At 38.6% G+C, this 16,816-nt stretch overlaps 3 protein-coding genes across 3 annotated transcripts; 2 read left to right on the top strand and 1 right to left on the bottom strand.

Annotated features, from left to right (window-relative positions):
* Nucleotides 1–6,984: 6,984 nt before the first annotated feature.
* Nucleotides 6,985–11,064, top strand: GCK72_013686 (uncharacterized protein; the record flags this gene model as incomplete). Its single annotated transcript, XM_003100862.2, has 12 exons — nucleotides 6,985–7,086; nucleotides 7,429–7,656; nucleotides 7,867–8,315; nucleotides 8,413–8,521; nucleotides 8,613–8,828; nucleotides 8,975–9,151; nucleotides 9,208–9,310; nucleotides 9,415–9,607; nucleotides 9,654–9,735; nucleotides 9,787–9,841; nucleotides 10,565–10,825; nucleotides 10,922–11,064. The coding sequence occupies 12 exons, from the start codon at nucleotides 6,985–6,987 to the stop codon at nucleotides 11,062–11,064; spliced, it is 2,118 nt and encodes a 705-aa protein (XP_003100910.2).
* On the bottom strand, nucleotides 10,398–11,343 carry GCK72_013685 (uncharacterized protein; the record flags this gene model as incomplete). Its single annotated transcript, XM_003089422.2, has 2 exons — nucleotides 10,398–11,213; nucleotides 11,263–11,343. The coding sequence occupies 2 exons, from the start codon at nucleotides 11,341–11,343 to the stop codon at nucleotides 10,398–10,400; spliced, it is 897 nt and encodes a 298-aa protein (XP_003089470.2).
* A 568-nt stretch (nucleotides 11,344–11,911) lies between these two features.
* GCK72_013684 (uncharacterized protein) lies at nucleotides 11,912–14,470 on the top strand (the record flags this gene model as incomplete). Its single annotated transcript, XM_053729940.1, has 8 exons — nucleotides 11,912–12,014; nucleotides 12,061–12,384; nucleotides 12,430–12,567; nucleotides 12,683–12,827; nucleotides 12,925–12,983; nucleotides 13,317–13,561; nucleotides 13,610–13,803; nucleotides 13,858–14,470. 8 exons carry the CDS (start codon nucleotides 11,912–11,914, stop codon nucleotides 14,468–14,470), a joined length of 1,821 nt encoding a protein of 606 aa, XP_053584712.1.
* Between the last annotated feature and the right edge of the window lie 2,346 nt (nucleotides 14,471–16,816).

Raw genomic sequence — 16,816 nt, 5'->3', positions numbered from 1 at the left:
GAGAGAGAGCAACACAAGGATATTTCGATGAGCATCTCTCATCTAGGCCATCATCTTCATCATCTTCTTTTTGTCTGGAATTTCTAATTTGGAGAAATCCTTTCCATGAGATTTTATGATCTCGTATAGGTTCTTTTATTCTTTTTGTAGTCTTTAGATCCTTAGGATTCTAAAGGTTTTTCATCCGATTGTCAGTCATGTGGGAAATCCGAATGAATGAAGACTTCCTGGTTTTTGGATGAATTCTTGTAGGAAGAAATCAAATTTTCTGTTTCAAATTGTTTACAAAAATATCTTGAATTCTAGAAAAATAGTCTTGGCATAAACTCATTTTTGCATAGGAACAGTCTTTGTTTAAATTAAAATTTAAATAATTCAAGAAAACATTTCATAATGAATCAACACCCTTACGAATTTTTGAAGCTTTGTATTCTTTTTACAACCTCGTTTTTCCAAATTTCTTCGAAAGTTCCAAGATGTTCCCAACCTGAATATTTCAACTGTTGTTCTTTTGAATTGTTTGATGTTAAAAATGGGATACTCACTTGGCTCTATCAGAATAATAGGAACTCTGATTCACCCTTTTTCCAACATTTTAGCAGGTCTAATGTCGAAATTTCCATCGTCACTGCTTACTCTAATCTCCCTTTTTAATTCTTGATTTCCGGTGTTTGGATAAATGTCTATGACTCACGGAATTTCATACGTATTAGGGATTCCCCCTTTTCCAGCCGCCAGTTTAATTTTCTAAATGAGATCGTGCCATCAGAACTTTCTGGAGCAAAACAGCTATTCGAAAATGTTCATTTACGAGTTTCTATATACATTCCTCACATTAAAGTTTTTTGGTCCGACAGTGCCGAGATAAAAACTTCTGTGCAAGGTGACAAATGTTATTTCTTGTTCTCCATCAGCTCAGCTCCGTGAACTTTGAACTTTCGCTGTGCAAGTTGATCTTATCACTGAAACAACCTGCTAAAAACCGCACATTCAATATTTCAAAAAAGAAGACCAAGTGGTTCCGGGCGGTCTCATCATCATCGTTTTCGTCTCATCTAAAACATTACATTTTCATGATTCCCTCCCATCTTTTTTGCTCGTGGCACATTGTAATAATCGCATTGAAACTTGATCCCTCGCCTCTATTTCCATCCACTTCTTTTTCCAGTTCCTCTATCCACCTGCGTCTCTTTTCATCTTCTTATCTTTTATCCTAATTCTTCCAGTAGAACACCTGCCAAGAATCATGTAGTTTTACTGGTTTATTGCTCTTTGTTTTTTGAGTCGAAGGCTCTTGAACATCTTCGATGTTTTGCCGAAATATGATCCGAGAGATTTTTGCAAAACTTTTCTGTTTCAGAAAAATTTCAAATTTTGCTACAAAATTTCCGAACACTAGTATGTTTCGAAAGATCGTAACTATCTTTCCCCTATTTCTTCTCCATTTTTTCCCACTTTCATCTTTGAAAAACCATGGATAAAAACTGAAAAGAATGATGAGTATGTAGTCATTCTCTCTATATGTGTGCATGTGTGTGTGTGGTGTGAAAAGAAGAAAAAACGACTCGTTTCTCTTGAATTTCAGTGATATTTCTTCTCATTTTTTGCTGAATGAATATAGAATTAATTACTGGAAGAAAAAAGAAGAAGAAGAAGAGCCGAAGATATTCTCTTCTCATACACACACTCAACCAGAGACATCTTTTCTTCTTTTTCTGAAAATCTGGGATCAGTATTTGCATTAATTTCTCGATAGGCAGATTACTCGCTTTTCTTTCTTTGTTAACTTTTTTAAAACCAGACTGAATTCAAAACTAGATCCATGAAAATCAATTGCAAGTTTCAAAACTTCGGGCTTCCGACATTATCCAATAAAATTTTTAACAAAAACATAGTGCCTTTAAATTTCAAGACTTCTGACATTAGAGATTTTACGAGGTTTCATATTAGAAAGGAATTTGATCTTGAAGTATTCATAACTACGGTAAAACGGAAACAAATTTCTTGTTGTTTGACAGGTATCCAAACTACATTCATTTATCATAACTACTATGATAATCATCCCCCTCATATCCTCATTCTTTGACCTCCTTCCTCTGATCTTTAAAAAGTGTTCTTGTGTGAAGAACTCCACGCCATCACAATCTATCTTGTCTTGAAGACTAATGAGATGAGCTCTTTTTCATCTCTCTTATGTGACATGCAGAGCAGTTTTTTCTATTTCTCCCAAACATCCAAAAACTAAACTCTTCTCACTGGATACTTGTTTTTTGCCGCCTTCCATTCCGATGTTTTCTTTTTTGGGTGGAAAAGGAGGGAGGAATTTCGAATGAAATGAATACGATTGAAAGAGAAGAGACACTTCCGATGTCTTTGCGTCTCTTGGTTTTTTGACTGAAATCTGACTGAAAATGGGTTGAAAAAGTGGAAGAGACAGAGGATGAAAGAGTTCAAATGTGTTTGATAGATGCGAGAAAATGTCGCCGTTCTGTTCCTTTTGGTTTCTGAATTGTTTCTTTTCCGATTTGAGTTTTGTTTTATCTCCAAAAAATAAAATATTCGCTTTTACAGTTTATTTTCGAAAAAGAGCGTAGTCTTCGTAGTTGTTACTGTGATGGTCTCAATGTCTGTATTGGAACATGGTCCTTTTCTCCATAGTTGTCAAGGCTCGGCCCGGGCCGGCCCGAAGGCCCGGGAAATTGGCGCCAAAGTTCAAAAATCAAATTTTTTTGAATTTTTTTTGCCAAAAAGTTAAATTTTCGACTATCATTCAGAATTAGAAGAAAATCTGAAAAATCGAAATGGCCACATTTTCGATAAAAATTTTTTTAAAACTTTTAAAAAAATTTGGGAAAAAAAGGATCATTTTTTGAAGCCGGGCCTTGAACATTTCCTACCGGCCCGGCCCGGCCCGGGACTTCGGGCCTTGCCGGGTCTTGCCGGGTTGGGCCTTGACAAGCATGCTTTTTTCAATCATTCGGTTACCGAAAAGAGGTTATCAACAATTTAGAAAACTGAGGATCATGAACAAAATATGGCACTGTTTCAAAGTAGGCACTTTACAAAAGACTTACACAAAAATAAGGTTTATAGCTACTTTTCAACTATTAACTCTTTATCGGTACGGCTGAGAGTGCTGAGCTCTGAAAATTTGGATCTGAAATGCTGTAGTATAAATGGCAATTACATTATTCTTCTGTTTCGAAATGTATGTTTTTTTCGATCTGGTGAACTCTTATTATTCAGAACGAAGCGGTTTCTTCACAAATTTTAAGGCTCTCTTAAAATATTGTATAATTCACAGAATCTTTTAACCCTAAATCAGAAATCATCCAACATGGTTCAAATTATCCGTATTCGTATACATATCCATTATCCCCTCCTCCACATCTGATCATTTCCACATATGCCCCAAATCATACATTTTCGAAACTAATACTTTTCCAAATATCACTTCTAATCACCTGATAAACATAATCTCTTCGTCTCCAACCACAAGTCTTAAGCTCCTCGTTTCTCCCCAAATCTCTCTATTTATGAAATATTCTCCATCCTTTTCTTTCTTTTCCTACTTTATATTGTTCAACTGATCAGATTAATCCCTTTTTCTCTCTTTTTGAGTCGAGAGTACAATAGAAAAGAATTACATTTTATTCCCTTCTTCTTCTCCATCTTCTTCGTAACAATAACGAGTTCTCCTAAATTCTAAAATTCTTTCGAAAAATGAAAATGACAGATATCCCCCTCACATAAAAGCTCTTATCAGAGGTGTTGCCATGGTTATTTCCTCCTCTTCCTCACCTGCTTTTTACTCTTTCTTCCTCTTATTTTCCTTTTTTTCACAGATTGTTTTCAAGAATTCTATTTGAAATGAAGAAGAAGACTTGTTATTGATAATTCCGTCATAAATTTCGACTACTATACAGTTTGTTTTCGTATCGAATCAATCGCCCTTTGGGATTATACTATTTTTATTATTAATGAGAACATGAAATATATTTTATATTAAGGAACATGGAATACCACTATATAAAGGGAGGCGGTTTCCGCTAATTATTAGTTTTTTGTTTGTTGCTGTTACCTTTGAAAATTGAAGTAGGTTTTGTAATTCTCTTCATAACAGTTCCTAAATGAAGTTACATCAAATAAGAATGCAATTTTTATCAGAATCTCTTACAGACGTTTTGCCAGTTTCGGGTTACGGTCTCAACTTTTTATTCAACCTCTCAGATAACATTCCATAACATCTTCTGTTTGTATATACTCTTAATAACTTTCTGAATCTGAAACATATATTACTATTATTTTCTGTTCGATGTTTCATTTCCTCTCGAAAACATTCCCAACATTTCTCACTGATCCTTCAAATCCTTCAGATCTTCCCTTAATCCTTCCATCCCGTAGAGACCCTCCTTGAGCTCTCTTTCTCTTCCTCTTCTGGTTATTTTCGTGATTCTGGCGCCCCAAATTTGCCTGGTTTTCCGGTGATTATCCACTGACTCCGTTTCTGTCGTTTTTCTCTCTTCTTCTTTTCATTCGTCCCTTCCGCTGTCTCTTCTAATCGTAGTCAAGAGTCATTCTCTTATGGCTGTTTCCTTTTTCTTATTCTCAAATATTTATATCCACAACACCAATTTTTTGTCGTCTCTCCCGTCATCAATGATCATTTGTCTTTATTCATTACAGCTGCTATTCATTACAGCTGAGTTACCGTAAGACAGGTGAACCAACGGTGTTTAGCCTATTGACTGTAATTTGGAAACAAAAAAATTGAAAACTGTTCCTCTAGGTCTATTTACATGCCAGTTTCATGTCGTTTCTATTAAAAATAAATGTAAAAACGGATGTTCCATATTCAACATTTTGTGATTAAGCCAGTGGAATTCTGGTTAAGAGATGAACTTCCAAAACTGTACTGCTTCATATTCTATATACCTAAATATCTCGTGTTATCCGTGCAGTTTATCAATAGCAAACATTTCGTCTAATCAGTTCAAACTAGATTATATGACACTGTTCTCTGATATTTTGACCTTCTTTCAGATAGAGACCGCCCATTTAGAGGTGAAGAATGAGAGAAATAGAGTTGAGAAGAAAAAGTGAAACGGAATAGGGGTGGGAAAGTTTGTTAGGTTCATTAACTGCAATATTTTCTCTTGTTTTCTTCCGTGTTTCTAGTTTTGATACTTTCGGAAAAAGTTCTACGGGAGTTGCTTTGGATACTGGTGTGCTACTTCTTCTTGTTTTTGAAGTGATTCAGTTCAAGAACTCTCAAAAAGTGTCATTTTATGAGAGACATAAAGTTTTAGAATGTGAGATCAATTGTTATTTGAAAGCTTGTTCAGTAATGCTGAGAATAAAATCCAACAGAAAATTTTACTTTTTAACTGATTCAGCTAATTAATAAAGAAAGTTATCTTGTGGGAAGTTTAATTTTCTGATTTTGTGAGAAAGAACTTCTGAAAACAGTTTTTGCTCGATTTTTTTTCTAAAATAAATCAAACCAGAGCTAATAAAATTGTTTAGCTCTGTGCCAATTGAAAACAGTTCGAAACACGAATTTTCCTGAATCGAACCCAGTTTCCATCTTACGTCCTAGTCTGCATATTGATTAAAGTTAATGTGCATAGAACACCTGAAAAGAAAAATCAAAGCTGGAAATTTTAAGATCATGAGAAATCAATCAGTCCTGTTGTGGGACTGTAACGAGAAAAACTGACGATCGTCAGAAACTATGCGACTATTTTGGAAATATAAAACTACACAATCAGCACAACCTGAAACAGGAATACATATGTTTTAGAGAACACTTGTCAGAAATAGAACATATATTTATAACATTCTGATCTACTTTTCCACAAAAACTATCGTCATTTCCAGAAAAAACTTGAAAGTTGACCTTATTTTGTCCTCTCTCTCTACATCATTCTATTCATTTTTGTGTTGTTCTTCTCAATTTCCTTTCTCTTTTTTCTTTCTCTTCTTTTTCTCTTTATCCAATTCAATCCTCACCGAAATAAGCACAAAAAATCGAGGAGAGCAAGTCATCTCCTCTCGCAAAAATTGAATATCGAGTTTCATTCTCTCTCTCTCTCTCTCGTCTGAAGACGTCCCCGTACGTCTTCAGAAGAAACGACGACTTTTTGCTATCCAATTTTGTCTATCGTTTTCTTCTTCTCTTCCTTTGACTCAAGGAGCCCGCGAGCCTTCAGGGGGCTCTTTACACAAAATTGGATAAAATTGAAGAAGAAGAGGAAAAGTGTGAAATTGGAAATGTAACACTTCTTCCCTTTCCTTTTTTCTTTTTTCCCCTTTACACATCCCCTTTTGTCCCACGGCTTCTTGCTTCTCGACCGACGTCGTCGTCGTCGTTTACGGGTAATTTGAGCTACCACGTCGTCACCCGCCGAGAAGGGGTCCGCGCCAAAGAAACCATCGAAATTGGTGTATGCCTGCACGAAAACCTTTGTTTTTTTTGTTGCAGGAGAGGGAAAGTTTAAAGTTGGAAACTCGAGGAACCGATGTTTTAAAAGTACTCTTTCTTGGAAAAAACGTTTCTTGTTTCTTGTTCCAAAAAGTGCACTTTACAAACCTTGAACCTAGTTTTATAGTAGTTCTCAAAGGTAGGAAAGTTCGTTCGGAAATGTTCTTTCTTTTCAAAGTTTCGAGAGACTTGTGGAGCTATCAAACTCAGAAACAAATAGTAATAGATTCAACTACCTGTAGAAACGGTATCCCAAGTGTTGATGAAGCGATCTTTACTCTTCAAAACTCTTATCTGTTTCTATATTACTATAAGTTTGATCAGATTATATGAGAATATATTATTTTGTTAATTTCTTTATCCTCATTTCATTTTCTTATTTCCATCCTTACCCAAATATTGATTAATTTTTCAGAACTACACCAAGAGAGATCCATAATACTCCTCCTGAATAGAAGAAACACAAACTATCATAATCCGTCGTCTCCTCCTTCTTCAGAATGGCTTCGGTGGCGGCGTGGCTGCCGTTCGCGAGAGCCGCCGCAATCGGATGGGTTCCCATCTCGAGACAGCCCATGCCACAGGCCCCAGTTGCTATTCAGGTAGGAAAGAGTTCAGAAAACCGTGTTCTCATAATTAGGAATGTAGAATGTTCATACATCAGAAAGGTGACTTCTTTCTCTTGTTTTGCTCGTTCATGCACGTGTGCTCGTTAGGTGGTCGATGAAGAGAAAGAAGAAGTGAAATATGATACCAGTGTCATATGCAATGAGAGATTAGATCCTCTTCTAGATTCTATGAACATTTTTGTATAGGCGGGGAATTCCGGAAATTCTTATGAGAATTGCTGACAAAGCTGGATGAAAAGCACTATTTGTGAAGTAAACCCGGCTATATTATGATTTCGAATCAGTAAAATTATTTCTTACAACTAATATTTTCAGGCCAAAGACCTCGCCGTCGACCATGTATCTGATGAGAAACTGGCGATTAATATATCCGGACGACGGTTTGAAACGTGGAAGAACACGCTGGAGAAGTTTCCAGAGACCCTTCTCGGATCAAACGAGAAAGAGTTTTTCTACGACGAAGACACGGGAGAATACTTTTTCGATCGAGATCCAGATATCTTTAGACATATTCTCACTTTCTACAGAACTGGAAAGTTACATGTGAGTTTTTCTTCTTTAAACTGAAGTGACATGGTTTTTTACTGAACCTTTTGATAAATTGAATCTATTTTTCTGGTAATAGAACGTTTGGATTAATTTTGAAGTCTGAGGAAAACATTAATGAGTATTCTGAAACCGAAATTTTCCTTCGATTCTAAAAAGTTTAGAAATATTTTTAATCTCCCAACCGAAATTTTTCCAAAATTACAGTACCCCCGCCACGAATGCCTAGTTGCCTATGACGAAGAGCTGAGTTTTTTTGGCATCATGCCAGACCTCATATCCGACTGTTGCTACGAAGACTATAAAGATAAAAAACGAGAAAATCAAGAAAGGTTAATGGAGGAAAGAGTGGAAACAGCTGAAGCGAATACGGCGAAACAATCACTTCAACAGAAGATGTGGGCTGCATTCGAGAATCCACATACCTCCTCGATAGCTCTTGTATTCTATTATGTCACTGGATTCTTCATTGCAGTCTCAGTTCTTTGTAATATAGTTGAAACAATTCCATGCTGGTATCAGGACAATATGGCAGTAACTTGTGGAGAAGCCTATGAAGAACAATTCTTTGTGATGGACACAGCGTGTGTTATTATTTTTACGATTGAATACTTTTTACGGTTGTTTGCGGCGCCCGATCGATGTAAATTTATGAGGTTTGTTTTTTTCGATGTTTTACGGTTTCAATAACTTGTAGAAGTAATGGGATCAAGTATTATTTCATTGTGACCATATTCAACAGGTTAATTTCAGATCAATAATGAGTGTGATTGATGTGATTGCCATTATGCCGTACTACGTCAGTTTAGGACTCACCGATAATAAGGACGTCTCCGGATTATTCGTCACTTTGAGAGTTTTTGTAAGTTTCTGCGATCAAAGAATTACCTACTAAAACAAAAAATACTTGATTAGTTGCTGAAACTGTAAGATTCAATCAAATTTATTTTCAGCGAGTATTCCGAATATTCAAGTTCTCTCGTCACTCTCAAGGTCTTCGAATTCTGGGTTACACTCTTAAATCGTGTGCAAGTGAACTTGGATTCCTTGTTTTCTCTCTCGCAATGGCTATCATCATATTTGCAACAATCATGTATTATGCAGAGAAGAAGGTCGAATCAACACGATTCACATCAATTCCATCTGCTTTCTGGTACACAATTGTCACGGTGAGTCCTTTTTTGTAGAGTTTCTGCAGTTTGATGAAAATCACTGATTAATGCTAGATCATTTCAAAAAAAACTAGAAGGTAATGATGAAACATTACAAATTCAATTTTTCCGAAAACTTCCGAAACGGTCATATCTTTTTCCAGCTGACAACTCTTGGTTACGGAGACATGGTCCCTTCAACGATAATGGGTAAAATAGTGGGAGGAATATGTTCATTATCCGGAGTGTTAGTCATTGCCCTGCCCGTTCCTGTCATCGTCAGCAACTTCTCTCGAATCTACCATCAGAATCAAAGAGCTGATAAGAGAAGAGCTCAGAAGGTGAGGGATTACTGAGAAGGAGATTAATCTACCTATTTATAATTATTCATTTCCAGAAAGCCCGTCTTGCTCGCATTCGAATCGTAAAGAACGCTTCAGGACAAGCTTTGTTCAATAAGAAGAAGGCTCATGAAGCTAGGATGCAGGCGTTTGAACAGGGTAAGACTCTTCTTAATAGTACAGGAAACTAATTGAGTTGCTAGAGAATTGTATCCTCTTTATGAGTTAGTGAAACAGAAAAAATAAAGCTCCAAGCCTTCCAGGTCAACTCTCATTCGATGCCCTCCGTGACGAAGACATCTTCGAAATCCAACATCATCATCTCCTCCAATGTCTAGAAAAAGCGACGGAACGAGAATTTGTGGAATCAGAAGTGTTATTTGAAGGTGGTCGAAATACACCGCCGCCCAGTGAAACGGCTTCATTGAGAGGGAAGACAAAACGCAAACGGAGATTGTAAGTTTTTCTGTTAACAAATATTGGAACGGATTTGAATTTTCAGGTGCTGTGTCTCGAAAGAAAACGAAGAGATGGATGAACTGGATCGAGAGACGCGAGTCACGTTCAATCAGAATCTTAATCAGGTACGAAACTTTTCATGTCCAAAAGAATTATTTCATTTAAGTCAATTTCAGATATGTGAACTACCAAAAAATGAAGACGTGGAACATAATCAGAATGATCATCGAAGTAGCGACAAAATATGTGTCTCCCAACTGTAATCTTTTTCATTTTTCTCCTTTTCCAATTTTTTTTAAAAATATCTCTTTCCCTCTTTTTCTCTCATGCCACGTGCGGGTTTTCAGAATTCTTTTGTTTCTACTAATTTGAATTTTTCAAATTCCACTCCACTTCTCTCGGTTTGACCCACTTTTCCCAATCAACGATACAAATTTGTGTAATAGATTTTCTGAGTTTTTTCTCTTCTTTTTTCCGGAAAACTTCCATATCGCTCGCCTCCATTTTTTGTTTCATTTTCGCGGTATATCACCGCTAGGAGCCTTTCAAATTTGTCCCTTTTTCGAGAATTTCCAACTTGAAGTTAGTTTAATTGTATGTGCAGTTTCTTCTTCTTTTGTCTCTCTGTCGATAAATATTATTTATTATTAAAATTACTTTGACAACACTAGTAAACTCTCACTGTACAACGTTTCGCTTCATTACAAATCCATTCGCAAAAAGAATTTCTAGTTTCACAGTTTCAAAAGAACAGATATACAAACACAGTTCGCTTATTATCAATTTTTTATCTTCGGGTTCCGTCCTCGAAGAAAATTCCTCCATCGATAGCGCAGTACTTTGGACAGATTCCCTTCTCTCCAGCACTTCCTGCTTCTCCAGCTTGTCCTGCTGATCCTGGGTTTCCATCAGATCCTGGTTGACCTGGTTGTCCTGGTGGTCCCTTTGGTCCAGGTTGTCCTGGTTGTCCATTCTGTCCTGGAGTTCCAGCTTGTCCTGGTGGTCCTTGTGGTCCTGGCTCTCCTGGTGCTCCTGGCTCTCCTGGAATCAATGGCTCCGATGGTGCATCTTGTCCTGGATTTCCATCTTGTCCTGGTGCTCCTGGTTGCCCGTTGACTCCTGGTGGACCCTTTGGTCCCGGTTGTCCTGGTTGTCCATCTTGTCCTGGTCCTCCTGGTTGTCCATCGAGTCCAGCATCTCCTGGTGGTCCTGGTGGTCCTTGAGTTCCGGGTGGTCCTTGTGGGCATGGCTTACATGGTGGTGGAGTGATTGGTTCACATGGAGCCTGTGGTGGACGTCCTGGGTTTCCAGGAAGTCCAGCTACTCCTGGCTTTCCTGGGCGTCCTGGTTTACCAGGATTACCAACTGGGCCAGCTGGTCCTGGAAGGCAACACCCGGAGCATGATCCTCCAGAGGCACCAGCAGAGGATCCAGCAGCACCAGAATCTCCATAGGACGCTTGACGGGCGGTACGGTTCGAGCGGATCGAAGAAACTTCGGTGAGAATGTCCTTGGCTGATCCCTTACAATAGCGGATCTCGTGATGAATGGACTTTTTCACGTGAGACACGTAGTTGTAGACCATTGGAAGTGTGATGCAGACCTAGAGAAAAATCAATTTAATTTTGATAGATTTCTAGATGAAAACTCACCGAAAGAACTGCAACAACACTGAAAGTAACAGCGGCATAAGCCACGAATCTATACGCTTTGACACGAGTCTCAACCTCCATTGCTAAAGCCGTCGATTTCGTTGTTTCCCATCTTCCCTTTTATATTGTTCAGTTTTTCAACAGTTTTCTAAACATCCGATACGCCTATGCTAGTTATCCGATCCTAATCAACACTCCGTGATGGAAAACCTAACAAAAAACAAACGGATACGCAGTTTTCTCTCGTTTCTCCCATGTTACTGTCCTATCAGTTTGTATTTGCTTCTAGGTCTTTGCTTTCTTTTATACAACGAAGTTGTCGGCGATTTATCAGGTTAACATCACAACATGATTGATTGTCTAGTTTTCCTTTTCTTTTCAGCAAAAAATGTTGGAGACAAAGTCCGCAATATGTCGTCGAATCGGGTGTTTGGTGTAAGAGATGCAAACGCGCTCCAATGCGAGCAGATATTTTTCAAATAAAATTTTCTCACGAAAAATCGGTAATTTCCATAAATGAACACTGTTTTACTATTTATTTTCTATTTGAACAATTTATTTACGATTAATTAATCTATTTTCTAGACACTGAAATAATTTATTTTCTCCAAAAATCGATATTTATTGAATTTTTACAGGTTTCTTCAATATGTCGGAAGAAACAACACAACCATCGGCGGAAGCACCGCAAGCTGCCACAATTTCTTTGAATGTAGAAGGCGCGGAAGTTAAAGTTGAGGCTGAAAAGAAAGGTAAATTTCTTGCATTACAAGTATTAAAATATTGTTATTGTTACAGAAGAAGAGGCAGTTCCCGTGAAAGAAGAAGCACAACAAGAGACATCTGAAATTGTTGAAACGAACCATTCTTCTCCAGTTCCAAACAAAATTTCTTCCGGACCTCCACTAAAAGGGCAATACGTTCGACTTCGTGGTCTTCCCTTCAATGCGACTGAAAAAGATATACAAGAATTTTTCTCGGGCTTGGGAGTCAAACGAGTGAAATTTGTTTGCACCACAGGTCGTCCAAATGGAGAAGCATATGTCGAGTTCAAAACTCAAGATGATGCTGGAAAAGCTATGGAGAATGATAGAAAAGAAATGAGTAATCGATATATTGAGAGTGAGTTTTTAATTGGACAACAAGAAAACAACTTAAACATTTTAGTTTTCTCAGTCACTGATGTTGAAGGTGAGTTTGAGTTTCGTCCTGATCCAGATGGAAACGGCGAAGAGAATCATGTTGTTCGTCTACGTGGAATTCCATGGTCGTGCAAAGAAGAAGATATTAATCAGTTTTTCGATGGTGAGTATATAATATCAGAGTTTTTTTCACAATTTCACCTGCTGAAGGTTGATATTTTTGGGTTCCAAATAACTCCCCCTTTCTAAATCATTAGTATTTACTATGGGTCATGCAGGGCTAGAACCACTACCGGCAGAAATTGTTATCGGCGGGACGGGTGGGCCGAGATCGCGACCATCTGGGGAGGCGTTTGTTCGATTTGCAACGCAAGCAGCAGCCGAGGCAGCAATGGAATACAATAACAGGCACATGGGAACGAGGTGGGTATCGTTGGTAATGGCGTCGCATCATTGCTGCTCGTGGTAGTTGGAGAATGTTTCATCATAATGTTATGAAAATAAAACGTTTATTTTACAGATATATCGAAGTATTCATGTCAAGCATGGTTGAGTTGAATCGTGCCAAAGGAGGAGGATGTAAGAATTTTTTTTGTTTTTGTAGCAACTTAAGCCTGCGAAGTGTTGTGAAGAAGTGTTCAAAATCTTTAAAAAAAAAAGCCAATTTTCTACTTCTTCGCTCATATATTCAGAAATCACGAAACAATCAGCACTTTTTGAAAGCTGCAAAGTTTTGAAATACATTATTTGAACTCCCCCCAAAAGCTGAGGGTCTCGCAACGATCAGCTTTCGCGCTCGAAATCCAAAAAAATAAAAGAGATTTTGAACACATCCTCTCCAATGTTTCTGCGTGGAAAAGGTGCAAGTAATTTAAATTTTCCTGATTTTAAATATTTCACAAACAATTTTAGCATCTGCTGGTTCGTACGAACGTACCGGAATTCGCCCGTTAATGTCTCTGGATAGATCGGATTCCGGATACGGTCAGGCAAGAGGTGGAAGCGGCGGATATGGGTCTGGCGGATATTCGGGCGGTTATGATGAATACAGTCAAGGAGCATACGGTCGCCAAGACTATGGAGGATACAGTTCATACGATCAAGGAGGATATGGAAGCGATTACGGAAAAGGAGGTGCCAGTGACGAGCCATTGAGAGTAAGCGTTTGGCTTTTGAGTAAATAATCGTTATGTTTTGTTTCACAGATTTATATGCGCGGTCTGCCTTACGATGCTGATCATTACGCAATTGAAGCTTTCTTCTCACCTCTACGCTGCCATTCTATTAAACTTGGTATAAACGATACAGGACGACCATCCGGAGATGCGATTGCTGAGTTCGACAGTTACAATGATTTGCAGGCTGGTTTGAGCAAAAACAATCAGCGGATGGGAAGAAGGTTGGCGAAAATATATATTCATCAGCTCTAGTTTCTTGAACCATTCCTTTTCAGATATGTCGAGCTGTTCGATACTCGTGGTGCACCAGGACCAATGCGTCGACTTCTTTGGAAGGAAACAAGCGGACCAAACATGTTGGCAGAACCAGCTCTGGATCCAGTGCTAAATGGAGGAAAACGGTCAGCTCCACGTGAAACCGGATACCGAGCTGGGCCACAAGCGATGCCACCTTCATACAGAGAGCCAAGAGATCCATACGGTCCACGAGCTCCAAGAGCATACGATAGGGAACCAGCACCTCCACGTGGAGCTCCAGCTAGAGCTCCCGCACCTGCACATGGAAGAGCTCCAGATCCGTGGGGAAGTTATGGAGCATCAAGTGCTGCAACTTATGAACAGAGCACTGCTACTGCAGGATACAGTGGTACATGGGATACATACTCTGGATATGGAACTACTGCAGCGCAACCTGCTTATTCAGCTCATTCCGCTCATTCCGCTTATGGATCTCCTGGTAATTCTGTTTATGGGGCGTCTATCGGAGCGTCGTATGATCGGCAAAGAGAATCGAGAGACACACAGTCCGCATGGGCACAACAGCAACAGCCTGCTTATGGAGGTTGGGGATCTGGAGCCGGAGCTGGCGATCGTAGAGGAGGATATTAATAATGCTCAAGCTTAATTTTCATTTTGTTCTCTTTTAACTTATTACCTCGATGTTTCCTGCCCGAAATCCCTGTTCTTTCCTGTATACGATACACCTAGCAACTATGCTTTCTATAATTTAATAGCCTCTTGTTCAGAACTTTAAGTGTCCGTTTTTATTTGTTTTCATTTCTCATTGAGGTCTCGGTTAATTTATTGTCCTCATTCTCTGCAAGTCCTCAGAAAGCTCCCTGACGGCATTTATTCTTTCAGAAATACAATTTTACCTCTGTTCTTTTCCAACAATCAAAATATCATCAAATCATTGATCTTTCGCCCACTTTCACTCTATACGACCTTGCAACTTTATATTTGTTTTTTCTTCTCAATGTTCTAAATCCTCTTGGCTTCAGCCCATTCTGTTAATATACACCGATCTGCTTCTTTCTTTGGTTAGGAAAAATAATATTATGTTGTAGAAATTGTGTTCGTTCTTACTAAACCCAGAAATGTTGAGAAATGCATAGTTTATTTCTTTCTTTTGGTTGGGAATGCTACTGACCGTTTTTTTTGTTACAGATGAATCACACAGTGGAGAAATCATGGCTGGAGGAACTGAAAAAGAGAATCGAATTTCAAGAGAAATCTCGTCTGAAAATGATTGAAATTCGAGAAAATGTTCTCGATAATGAAAAAGAGTTGCGTAGTTTAGATTCCACTTTGAAAAAGACGACAAGTTTTATGAAGAAAGTGAAATTATTGAGTGCTGCCACGGTTCCACAGCTCATCGAAGAACTTTCAAAGTTGAATTTAAGCAAGTTTGTTGAAGAAATGGCATCTGTGAGTAGAAATTTCGACAGTAATCTTTTCTCATAGTCTCAGTTTACAGGGAATAATTGAAACCAAACTGAAACTGTCAGACATTCCAAAAGTCACAGAATTATGCCTCGCCGTATCAGCGAAATATCCAAACTTCAGTGAACAAATGGCCGGTGAATTCAAGAAGGTTCTACCCGTCAAAAAGAGTGACAAAATAACGAATGTAGCTAAGTTGAGAGTAGATATCATGTAAGTTATTGTGAATTGATATCTTGATGATCGATGTTATTCAGCTTTCTCGCTGAACTTTGTCTCTGCGGAGTTTTCAATGAACGGGAAGGTCTTCAAGTACTCGGAGCTGTTCTCAGTTACCTCATTCAAACTGATAAAGTCGAATTTGTTAACTATGGATTGTTGGCTACAGTTTCACGTGCTGTCGGTTATCAAGTAGCAAATATTGTGCCGATTCCGATGGGAGACGATGCGGAAACCATTAGTGTCAAAGAAGGTAAAACAACAAATATGTTTCGTTTTTGAAAATTTATTGCAGACGAACTCCCGACCTCATCTGCACTTTCCAATGATCAAAAGAAAACGATTCGCGAGCTCTTCAAATCATACTATGAATCTCTTTATTCGAAAACTGAAAAGGTTTGCTCAGCGCGAAACAAAGCGATGAAGCGAGTCAAACGTCAAGAAAGAAGTCGAGGAGACGCTGCTGATGAGGAAAAAACTAAGTTCAATGAGCTGCAAGCAGAGCTGGATACTCTGCGAAAAATGGTGAATTTATCAAAAGTTAATGAAAAAAACAGATTGCTTTCAGGCGCTAGAGCTGGGGTGTGCTGTCGGAATCGAGATGAAACCGCTGAAGGAAGAAGCAAGTGATGACGAGGAAGACGAAGCAGCCAATTTGGAAATGGGAAGACGACTCGCGGAAGGTGCAATCAAGTTGTGGAATGACGAGGAAACGAAAGCGTTCTATGAAGATCTCATCGATCTTCGTCAGATGGTTCCGAAAGATCTCTACAAAGATTCTGAACAACGAACTCTTAGTAAAGCGAAAATGGCTGAAAGAATCGAAGATATTGATGTGGAAAATATCAATGAAGCAGGAGCAGTCGATGCGAAGAGAACTTCAATGCCAAGAATGGATTCTGAGAAAGAGACGACTCCAGAAGATACTCATCTTCAGATGTTACTGAAAGAAGCCGCTGATTCATCTGAAGAGCGAGGTGTTAACAAATGGCAAAAGTTCGTTCTCGATCTGGATCATCTCGTCAGCAAGTATTCAACTGATAAAGCTGCCGAGTACTTTGTGTCGAACTTGAACAACAAGGGTTGCCGTAAACGACTTGTCAAACTAATGATTGACCCTCCACCGACTAGAATCGATGTCGTTCCATTCTATGCTCGTCTCATTGCTACACTTGAGAACGTGATGCCTGATCTAACAACGGAAATTGTGACCCATCTTCTCGAGAAATTCCGTGGCTTCTTACAACAGAAACAATCATCGGCAGCCGTTGCGATCAAAGTTGAATCAAAAAT

This window comes from Caenorhabditis remanei, chromosome IV, assembly GCF_010183535.1.
Source record: "Caenorhabditis remanei strain PX506 chromosome IV, whole genome shotgun sequence".
Lineage (NCBI taxonomy): Eukaryota > Metazoa > Nematoda > Chromadorea > Rhabditida > Rhabditidae > Caenorhabditis > Caenorhabditis remanei.
Note: the sequence above shows the minus strand (reverse complement) of the source record. Positions and strands in the feature narration are given on the sequence as shown.